Genomic DNA, 11,480 nt, shown 5'->3' with positions numbered 1-11,480 from the left:
GCATAAATTGGGGAGAGAGCCTCAAATATCACATTAATTTGTACATATCCACTGTATATGTTTGCCTTTGATGATGTTAAATGGCATTATGCTTATCTTTGTAATTCCGATAACTATTAACATTATTATTCTCTTGGCCAAATATTCCTCAAACCTGTTAAACTTAAAAAGTTGGAAAATATATTAGAACTCATTAACATGTCGGTTAATGTCTCATAGCCTTGTCACATCTAAAGATGTCTTGGTGTTGAATTTTTGAACATTTTATTGTATACACAGGAATGTCCCAGTATTGATGTGTAATATTGCTATTATTGTTGCAATAGAAAATGTAAAATAATTATAATTATATCCACGCGGCTAAAATGCTACCTGATGGTCTTTGGTTCCGTTCGCATTTGTCAAACAAAAACACTCTAATGATCGGTTGACAATTCCCTTACAAAAATGTTCCATGCTAGTACTATGGTACTTCATTCATATCATGGTACTACTATGGTACTTTCACTTACACCATGATATTGTCTGAATTATGGAAATGTACCATGGTTTTAGCCTTGAAGTATGATGTTACTACCATGGTACTGCCATTGTACCTAAATATTACCATGGTATTGCCTCATTTATACCATGGTATAGATGTGGCTCATGGAAATACCCTGGTGTTAAACCGCATTATACATTCTACCATGGTAATGCACAATTATGATGAATGGTACCAAAAAATGATATATGGTACTATCTTTATTAAGTGTGCGTTACCATGGTATAATGGCTATATAATGCATTAAATAAATAAACCCCCCAATGTGAAAAGAGGTTGGTTGGCCTTTAAATTGATGAATTGATATACCAGTATGGGCACGTTTCTTATAAAGTCAGAGGGAGGCTACTTGTTGGTCCTAGTTTTCTGAAACATCAAAGAAAAAGGAAAATAGTTGCTGTGGAAAAAGCTGTAATACTTTATGTATTAATAGAACCGTATTTTGCTCATGTTTGGGTTCCCTGTGTTGCCAACCTGAAATGTGGGAGAAAGTGAGATATATGGTAGCCTGATCTTTGGCATTTTGTAATAATTTAGTATTTATAGTCAAGGGGCGTTGTGCTTGTTTCAGCCCGCAGAGGGAGCCGCTCGCTCTACTGGTTGCTTCACGCGCTCTCCCACAGAGGCTCTCGCGCTAGATTGACTAGTTAAAACTGATGAGGCACCAGATAAACGAAATATTTTTAACGTTATCATCACGGTGAGCAAGTTGTAAACCGTAGGATAGGAAACCACAAGTTAAACGGATTGTAGTGATATAACTGTTGTTATTTTATGTTTTGATAGTTTAATACATTTATAAAAGCCCGTTAACATAGAAATCGGCTAAAGTTCGCTCCAGTCCAGCTAGCCTGTCGTAGTCATGGCGACAGGATCAACGAACGTTCTTGCAGAGTAACAAAATCAAACATTGTAAATGGCTGTTTTAGGGATATGGTGAGAATCTATTAAATAATATGATAATTAATACCTTTTAAAAACATGTTTTTTTTAGTATGTTGGCTATTTAGAATAGTATAAGAGTAGCCAATTCAGTTGAATGAGAGCAAACTGAAAAATCTATTGAAGAGATTTTTTTTTTTTTTTTTTTTGAAAAATAATTTTTATTTTCATTTCACATTCAAATACAAATTCAGTGCATAACGTTGTACATAACATGGATACTTACAAACAGTATCAACAAGTACCGTAACAATATTAGAATATCAAAACTCCTAAAAAAAAGTGCTGTTCTGCAGAACCTGAGCAGTATTATTGGCCTATATTCAAGATTAACATGCCTCTAACAATCTCCAAAAACAATACAAACAATTCTATAAATAAAAATATATACATATGAAGAGATACGTTAGTTTACGGTTTCCGACTCCTGTCATTCTTCTCACCATACTCTATCCAGCTCCCAAGGTTTAAGAGGGTACACTACTAGACCATGTGTGTTGTGGTTTTTCACTATGAGCTAAAGGGGTTTAAGAGGGTACTAGGTTTACGCTTAGCCATTTCAGAGCTACTATAGTAGTAAATGTTGCATTATGCGAGTATCATAAATTACTTCGATTTTGGTCATATTACCCGGAAAACGGTGGGGCACAGACCATCATAATTCACTGTAAACAACTACCATGCTTTTGTTTTACAACATGCTACTAGTACAAAAACCAAATACCATGGTACGTACTGGTTGGAAAAAAAACTGATAGTACATTTTTTAAGGAAATCAGTGCCTCCCACAACGCAGGCGATGAGGAGCTGGTGAGGAGCAACTGCAGAAAATTGGAAGTCGACTGCAGTCAAAACTTCGTGACTTTTGATCACATGGTTGTTGTAAAGTTCATGCAGTCCACACGTAGACGCATGTCGGAACATGTTTATCCCCACAATGCACGTTTGAAAGGTAGGTCACTGATTTAACAAACGTGATCCACTCGGAGCATCCATGGTGTTGCATTTGGTTATGAGTATGTCATTTGTGCTGTTCGTGTATGCTGTCATGTTGCTGACTCACGTGCCCAAAATAATTGCCATGCGGAGACCGTTTTAGTGGTTTAAAGAAGGCCTGAGTAAGGCTAACAGGTCACAAATATTCCAAACTTGGATGAATTATTTCTCCATGAAGCTTTCGGATAAAAAATATAAAATAGCCAATATGCCCGAAAAAATACCCTTCCTCCCAAAGGACCTTTCTATGGATTAGCCTTCCTTCCTTCCAGTTAAATCAAGTCATTAATACGTTTGTTCCAGTGTCACTGGGACATTTGAGGACCAGCGATGCTGACCTGAATGATACACATGACTGATACAAAATTCAACCAACGCTTGCAGAAATGTATGAAGTGAATCTGTGCAAGATATGAATGTGAATACACACGTTTTTAAATCAGATATTTTCATGTCCTCCTTTATTATTGCTATTGTCAGAAAATGCAATGTTGTAGTTATTTGAGAATAACAGTTTACATTACAATTTATCTATTGAAATTATATAGGGAATTATGAATAAAAGATTAAATGAACAACAAACAAAAAATCTATTACAAGCAAAAGGTGTTAAACCAGTGTTTTTTAATATATATATATATATATTACAGTACACAACAAGAACTCAAATGCCAGAGTGGTAATGCTTTTGACTCCGGTCCACATATACCTGGTGACGAGGGTTCAAACTCCTTCTCTGCCCTTCTGTCTGTGCCCCTACTTTCCTTCTACCTCACTACTTTCCCTGCTGTACCATCTTAAAATTAATAAAAAATAAAAAGGAACATCAGAGTTCCAAAAAAAAAAAAAAAAACGTCTATTTTAATTCCCAGGGTGAGTGCATAGGTGTTCAGTCAGGCACTTTTTTTGAGCGAAAGCTAACCCACATTCTCCACACACATGTGGCTTATTTTTTCTTGTATGGGTTCGCTCGTGTTTTAACCTATGATAAGACAATCTGAAACTTTTATCATAAAAGCTACATGCAAATGGCTTCTCTCCTGTGTGAAGACGTCGGTGAGATTTCAGATAACCTGACTGAATGAAAGACTTTCCACAGTCTTGACATTTGTATGGTCTCTCACCAGTATGGTATCTTTCATGCAGCCTTTTTTCATTGGCAGTGATGAAGGTTTTTGTGCAATAGGAGCATGGAAATGGTCTTTCTCCTGTGTGAGTGAGTTCGTGTCTTTTTAATGACACTGCTTTGTAAAACTGCTTTCCACAGATAGTACAAGGGTATCTCACCCCCTCATGAACTTGTTCAATGTGTGAATTCAGCTGAAGTTTTGTTCTGTAGGACATGTCACACTGCGAACAGGAAAATGGTCTCTCCTCTGAGTGGGTCCCCATATGCACCGACAGTTCTCCAGCAGCCTTGAAGCTCTTTCCACATTGCCAGCACAGGAACGGCTTTTCTCCTGTGTGCTTCCTACTGTGTATTGTTAGAGAATTTGCTGAATTAAACTTTGCTTGACAAACAGAGCACTGGTACAGGTACTCTCCTGAATGAACCCTCTCATGGATGACAAGGTACGATAACTGAGTGAAGGTTTTCTCACATTGAGAGCAGGGGTATGGGCCTGTGAATTTATGTTGATGCAGATAGTGTTCTCTCAGACGCCCCAACAGGGTAAAGGTCTTCTCACACATGGTACACTGGATTTCCTTGTGCTGCATCAGCTTGTGTCTGTCAAAGGCAATGGAGTTTGGGAGGACCCTTCCACAATCAGAGCAATAGAATGGGTTGTGAATTCGCTTATGTGTCCTTAGGGATGATGAACCTTTGAAGTCCTTCCCACAATCATCACATTTGAAGACCACCTTTCTTTTTTCACATTGGAAGACCACCTTTCTTTTTTCCTCTTTGCATGAACTTTCCTGGTGTTGCTTCAAATTACAGATGTCATCGAAACACTTTCCACATTTTTTACACCAGTGAACCAGTTGTAGTCGACTGGTAGATGTCTCTGGGGTATCAGCCTTAACAGCCACCAGTTCACAAGACTCCTCCTCTTGGTGCTGGTCTACCATCTGAGAGGACTCTTCTCGGTTCACCTTACAGATATATCTCTGGTGTTGATTCAAACTTTGCTTGTACTTAAAACGCTGCTCACAGTTGACACATTGGTAAGGACGCTCTTCGGAATGGGATCTCATATGAGTAGCTAAATGAGAAGCACAGTCCAAAATCTTCCCACACACAGTGCATGGGTGTTCTTTGGCAGTTGGCGCTGGAGTAAAAGCCTTGATAAGGAGCTCAGTGTCGTTTTCCTTGGTAGTGAGAGGGCTGATGCAACTCTCTGTGTTAACTTCCACTTGATGGTCCACACTCAGATCAAAGTCTTCTAGGATGCCCTCGTGTCCAAGGATTTCCTGATGTTTCTTCAAAGAGTCTTTGTACTTAAAGCTTCTCTCACAAATAGCACAATGAAAGGGACGTGCCTTTGAGTGAGATTTCAAGTGCCTTTCCATCTGTGAGGTACAAGTCAAAATCTTACCACAGACATAACAGGTTTTGGAATCTACCTGGGTTCGATTCTCTGCAGTGGCAAGAAAGACCTTCTCTGGTTCCAGGCCACTCTTTTGTTGTGCCATGTTCTGACCAACATCCTGACACAAATCTCCCTGGGTCACTTTCTGACACAATTCTCCCTGATGTTTTCTAAAATCGTATGAATACTTGAATCTCTTACCACAATTGACACACCTAAATGGACGCTCTTTTGAGTGGGAGCTCATGTGCCTCACCAAGCTTGATGTACGAGTAAAAAACCTCCCACACACAGAGCATGTGTTAGTGGCTGTGATAGTGTCCAGAGTTCCTTGATGAGATGGCCCTGGTGGACAGGGAGTCTTGAGGAGTGATGGGATCTGAGGTTTGCTAGTTGAGGGTTGTGGGATCTCTTCCTCATTTTTATCTTCATGCAACATGTTTAGCTCCTTTTCACAAACTCGCTTCTGGTGTCTCTTCAGACTTTGACCATCCGAGAATAATTTTTCACATTGGTGGCACTTAAACTTGAGATTTTCAGTGTGGGTTAGCTGATGCCTTTTCATGGCTGCAACCCGAGTGAATGTCTTTCCACACACTTCACATGCCTTATTGAATGGGCCTCTTCTGCATGAATTCTTTGGGGAAGGACACACCTTGGAGGATGATGGCTGTCTATTTGCAAGCCCAGTTTTTTTAGGTTTTCTACCTATTGAACACATTTCCTTAATCTGCAGCCTTTTGCTCCGTTTTAATTGTGATGGTCTGAGTAAATTCAAGCCAGTGACAGCTTGATTGTCATTTTCCCCAACGGCAGACTCCATGTTCATACCGTAATCTGGCTCAGTAATTATGAATCTTCTAACTTCATCTGCTGGGACTAGTACATCGATTTCCTTTGTCCGATTCTCCAACAACTCTCTTGCTTCCAGTCCCTCCAAATTCATGCTTTCTGATTGTGTATCTGAGTCTACATCTGGGGCAGTCACCACTCGCACATATGGAGGAAGAGACAGAGAGGAGAGGATGAAGTCACCAAAGGACGATGGAGTTCCTTTTTATGCAAAAGAGGGAGACAATGACAAAAATGTTCCACTGTGAATTCACTTTTTTTGCAACAGTAGTTGACTAACATCATACATGCAAATTATGTAAATGCCCCAAATATAAACTTTTACCGATAAAAGTCACATTTGTTCTACTTGACACATCATTCAAGTAATAAGGCAGAGGGCGTGTGATACATTTAAGCATAAGGCCGAGGGGGTGTGGTATATGGCCAATATACCACGGCTAAGGGCTGTCCCTAAGCACGACGCAATGTGGAGTGCCTGTATACAGCCCTTAGCAGTAGTATATTGGCCATACACCCCAAAAAATGTGCCTTATTGCTAATATAAACTGGTTACCAACGTAATTAGAGCAGTAAACAAGTATTTATACATCATACCTGTGGCAAATTGTTTGATATACACATGGCTGAAATTCAGTATCAACCAATCAGCATCCAAGACCCAAACTACCCCATTTATAATTGCAATTTTGGCACAACCAATCTAGAACACTGTATGATACTTACGGATGGAGTCCAAATGTCCAAGTTTTCTGTGGTACTGGAGCAGGGTCCTCAATTGTATGGGGTCAGGTACAAACTGTACACATTTCTCCAGGGCAGAGGGGACAGCACTTAACAAGGAGGCAGTCTTGAGAGAGAGGAGCATGGTTTAAAATCATTAACCCACGACAAACTCATTTCACACTGAGTTTCTTTGTTTAAAAGTGAAAAATATTACTGATTGGTATTCTTGACTTCTAATTCCCCAAGCTGATTAAATAAAGGTGTTATTCATTCTTATTACCTGTTCAAGGTCTGGTATGGGAAGTAACTTCTCAAGTCTGGAAAGGAATTCTAACATCAGCATCTGTATTGCAGTGTCATACTTGGGCCCAAATTCCACAGGGAACACGTCCTAGGAGAGAATAAATGCACCTAAAATGCCAATAATACCTATATTTATATTGGTTTGAAACAATATAAAACTAGGCCACTAAAACCTAGACCAGCAAAGCTTTTATACTTTCCCACCGTATAAGCAAAACAAACCTGGTAAAAGTTCTCCCTTTCACTTGGGTCTTTCAGCAGAGATTCAACCAGCTCTACAAAGTTTGATTCAGATAATTCCACCTCTGCATCACTTGACTGCAACAAAACACACACAACAATTAAATAATCACATTTAACAACTCAATGACACAACATTTAGAGTGACATAGGCCTTTGCTCCCTCCCAGAAAGATACTCACCTCTGCTTCTCCAGTGGATATGAGGCTTCGGATCCTGTCCAGGTGTTGCTGAATGTCTTGGTCTGCTGTCTGCTCAGTGCGACACAACTCCAGAACCATCTAAAATTACAGATGACCAGTCAGGAGTAGAGCAAAGGTCAACCACACGCTTCGTAGGCATTGCTCTGTTCTCATTGGGACACATTTGGAGAAAATGATAGCTAGCCTAGCTAAAGGCCAACGGCAGTATTTGAGAAACCAGTGTCAGGGTCTTCATCTCAGCCAATGTTTAACAGCTGGGTGGTTTATGCTAGAGTCAACAATATTGTTGTCAGAGACTAACCTCAATGATTGTGTTGCATGTTTATTTTCCCCATTCTGAACCCAATCTCTTACCCTTGCTCGAAGCCCCAGAATGAGTTGGGCCCTCTGACTGCAACTCAAAAGCTCTGGCACAATGTCGGTCAACGTGGTGACAAACTCCTCCAGCATCCCATAATCTTGAACATCTCCTCGCTGAACCACTTGCCACATGGCTGCAGAGACAAGCCGCAGTGGTGGAATGAAGAGACGCAGAGAGGGAAGAAGAAGAGGGGGACCTAAAAAAAATAGGAAAATAATTTGTAAATAAAGCCACCCAGATGTCTTTGCTAGCTAAGAAGTTATCCCATTGCACTGTAGTCACCTTGACCAGATACATTCATAGATCCTAGGTATAGTTAGAAGGGGAGGTCTAAATGCTATACTAAACAAAAATATAAAAACATACAATTTCAACGATTTCACTGAGTTATAATTCATTTAAGAAAATTAGTCGATTTAAATAAATTCATTAGGTTCTAATTTATGGATTTCACATGAATGGGCAGGGTCGCAGCCATGGGTGGGCATAGGCCCACCCAATTGGAAGCCATTTCCAGCCAATCAGAATTAGTTTATCTCCACAAAAGGGCTTTATTACAGACATAAAAACTTCTGTTTCATCAGCTGTCTGGGTGGCTGGTCTCAGACGATCCCGCAGATGAAGAAGCCGTGCAGTAGCAGAGAAAAAAAGTTTATGACTAGGGTGGCTGGAGTCTGACAATTTTTAGGGCCTTCCTCTGACAACGCCTCGTATAGAGGTCCTAGATGGCAGGAAGCTTTGCCCACGGTGATGTACTGGGCCGTACGCACTACCCTCTGTAGTGCCTTGCGGTTGGAGGCTGAACAGTTGCCATATCAGGCAGTGATTCAACCCATCAAGATGCTCTCGGTGGTGCCACTGTAAAACATTGAGGATGTGAGGACCCATGCCAAATCTTTTCAGTGTCCTGAGGGGGAATAGGTTTTGTCGTGCCCTCTTCACGACTGTCTTGATGTGCTTGGACCATGTTAGTGTGTTGGTGACGTGGATGCCAAGAAACTTGAAGCACCTAACCTGCTCCACTACAACCCTGTCGCTGAGAATGGAGGCGTGCTTGGTCCTCCTTTTCCTGTAGTCCACAATCATCTCTTTTGTCTTGATCATGTTGAGGGAGAGGTTGTTGTCCTTGCGCCATACGGTCAGGTCTCTGACCTCCTCTCCATAGGCTGTCTGATCTTTGTCGGTAATCAGGCCTACCACTGTTGTGTCATCAGCAATCATAATGACGGCGTTGGAGTCGTGCCTAGCCGTGCAGTCATGAGTGAACAGGGAGTACAGGAGGGGACTGAGCACGCACCCCTGAGGGGCCCCCGTGTTGAGGCTCAGCGTGGCGGATGTGTTGTTACCTACCCATACCACCTGGGCGGCCCGTAAGGAAGTCCAGGATCCAGTTGCAGAGGGAGGTGTTTAGTCCCAGGGTCCTTAGTTTAGTGATGACCTTGGAAGGCACTATGGTGTTGAAAATCTGAGCTGTAGTCAATGAATAGCACTCTCACATAGGTGTTCCTTTTGTCTAGGTGTGAACGGGCAGCGTGGCGTGCAATAGAGATTGCATCATCTGTGGATCTATTGGTGCGGTATGCAAATTGGAGTGGGTTTAGGATTTCTTGGATTATGGTTTTGAATTGAGCCATGACCAGCCTTTCAAAGCATTTCATGGCTACAGACATGAGTGCTACGGGTCGGTAGTCATTTAGGCAGTTTACCTTAGTGAGCTTGGGCACAGGGACTATGGTGGTCTGCTTGAAACATGTTGGTATTACAGACTCAGTCAGGGAGAGGTTGAAAAATGTCAGTGAAGACACTTGCCAGTTGGTCAGCGCATGCTTGGAGTACACGTCCTGATAATCCGTCTGGCCCTGCGGCCTTGTGAATGTTTACCTGTTTAAAGGTATTACATCGGCTGCGGAGAGCGTGATCACACAGTCATCCAGAACAGCTGATGCGCTCATGCATGTTTCAGTGTTACTTGCCTCGAAGCGAGCATAGAAGTTATTTAGCTCATCTGGCTGCTCTCGGCTGTGCTTCCCTTTGTAGTCTGTAATAGTTGGCAAGCCCTGACACATCCGACGAGCGTCGGAGCTGGTGTAGTACGATTTGATCTTAGTCCTGTATTGAAGCTTTGCCTGTTTGATGGTTCGGAGGGCATATCAGGATTTCTCATAAGCTTCCGGGTTAGAGTCTCGCTCCTTGAAAGAGGCAGCTCGACCCTTTAGCTCAGTGCCGTATGTTGCCTGTAATCCATGAGGGAGGTATGGTTGAGGTATGTACGTGCAATCACTGTGGGTACGACGTCCTCGATTCACTTATTGATAAAGCCAGTGATGGATGTGGTGTACTCCTCAATGTCATCGGAAGAATACCTGAACATATTCCAGTCTGTGTTAGCAAAACAGTCCTGTAGCTTAGCATCTGCTTCACCTGATCACTGTTTTATAGACCCAGTCACTGGTGCTTCCTGCTTTAATTTTTGCTTGTAATCAGGAGGATAGAATTATGGTCAGATTTGTCAAATGGAGGGCAAGGGAGAGGTTTGTATGAATCTCTGTGTGTGGAGTAAAGGTGGTCTAGATCTCTGGCAACAGCTCTGGTGGACATTCCTGGAGTCAGCATGTCAATTGCACGCTCCCTCCAACTTGAGACACCTGTGGCATTGCGTTGTGTGACAAAACTGAACATTTTTGGAGTGGCCTTTTATTGTCCCCAGCACAAGGGGCACCTGTGTAATGATCATGCTGTTTAATCAGCTTCTTGATATGCCTCACCTGTAATGGGGACAGATTATCTTGGCAAAGAAGAAATGCTCATTAACAGGGATGCAAACAAATATGTGCACAACATTTTTGAGAAGTAAGTTTTTTGTGCATAAGGGACATTTCTGGGATCCTTTATTTCAGCTCATGAAACCAACACTATAACGTTACAGGTTGCGTTACAGTTTTGTTCAGTATGAAAGGGACCCTTTGGACGTCCAAACCTGACGTCACCCCATTTAAATTGAAACGTAATAAAGTAAGGGTAAGGACGTCCCAAGGAGCCCAATCTCAGCATCTACATACAGTGCGGGGCTAAAGAAATTAATATGAGCCGCAACCCTGAATGAATACTGAACCGATTCAAAGTTGAATTTAACATAAAACAGTGCTGCTTCAAATACATATTTAAAATATTTACTAAAAATGTAGCAGATTTCAAATAACAATGAAACCTATGGTGATGCCCCAAACGTTCGAACTACATGCACAAGCCAACAACGCGCACCCGATTAGTTTCGAATATGTTTAAAAAGACAGATTATTTATTTGGGGTAAAAACAATGCATTCTTGTCAAGGTAACGTTAGGTCTCTATGTCATCCTACAATGCAAAGCGTGCTGAATAACTACATATTATCCAATCAATTATTATTAAACAGGCTATCCCTTACAAAACATAACAGTGGATGATTCTGAAATACTAGTCCTCACATTCCTAGCATGCTAAAAGAACAACAAATGCAAATCTAGCAAGGATACGCCATGTTGAACATCAAGCACACCAAGCCTAGTTAACAAAATCCACAATACCATTTTCGTCAGGATTCTCGTCCATCTCGTCCTCATACCATATTCACCCAAAAAACATGAAATGTTGCTAAGTGTGACAGCTATGATTTCCTATGTTTAAAGGCTTGCAAGTTTTAAACGTTATCTTCAGTAGCAGTGTGACAGTGAATTTAGTCCGTTCAATTTCCGGTTGCGTTTACCGCCCACAAATTTCTGAATAACAAATCCCCGTGAA

General features: G+C 41.4%; 1 protein-coding gene across 3 annotated transcripts; it reads right to left on the bottom strand.

The window, feature by feature from the left end:
• Positions 1-3,091: 3,091 nt before the first annotated feature.
• LOC139379659 (zinc finger protein 14-like) lies at positions 3,092-11,436 on the bottom strand. Of its 3 annotated transcripts, none has more exons than XM_071122478.1 (7): positions 11,267-11,436; positions 7,695-7,897; positions 7,320-7,418; positions 7,120-7,215; positions 6,875-6,985; positions 6,595-6,718; positions 3,092-6,069 (listed from the first exon to the last, which is right to left on the bottom strand). In XM_071122478.1, exons 1-7 carry the CDS (start codon positions 11,289-11,291, stop codon positions 3,344-3,346), a joined length of 3,384 nt encoding a protein of 1,127 aa, XP_070978579.1. In that variant the 5' UTR covers positions 11,292-11,436; the 3' UTR covers positions 3,092-3,343. The 3 variants fall into 3 exon arrangements, with proteins under 3 accessions (XP_070978579.1, XP_070978580.1, XP_070978581.1); XM_071122479.1 differs by having other exon boundaries at positions 6,875-6,911; positions 11,267-11,431; XM_071122480.1 differs by having other exon boundaries at positions 5,707-6,069; positions 6,875-6,911; positions 11,267-11,431.
• Positions 11,437-11,480: the final 44 nt, after the last annotated feature.

This window comes from Oncorhynchus clarkii, chromosome 21 (assembly GCF_045791955.1).
Source record: "Oncorhynchus clarkii lewisi isolate Uvic-CL-2024 chromosome 21, UVic_Ocla_1.0, whole genome shotgun sequence".
NCBI lineage: Eukaryota > Metazoa > Chordata > Actinopteri > Salmoniformes > Salmonidae > Oncorhynchus > Oncorhynchus clarkii.
Note: the sequence above shows the minus strand (reverse complement) of the source record. Positions and strands in the feature narration are given on the sequence as shown.

Coding starts and splice junctions, on each gene's coding strand:
- LOC139379659 (XM_071122478.1), bottom strand. CDS start 11,291: ATGGACGAGAATCCTGACGAAAATG. Junction 7,419..7,694: donor TTCTGGGGCTTCGAGCAAGG/GTAAGAGATTGG, acceptor CTGTAATTTTAG/ATGGTTCTGGAGTTGTGTCG. Junction 6,070..6,594: donor TGGACATTTGGACTCCATCC/GTAAGTATCATA, acceptor TTGCATAAAAAG/GAACTCCATCGTCCTTTGGT.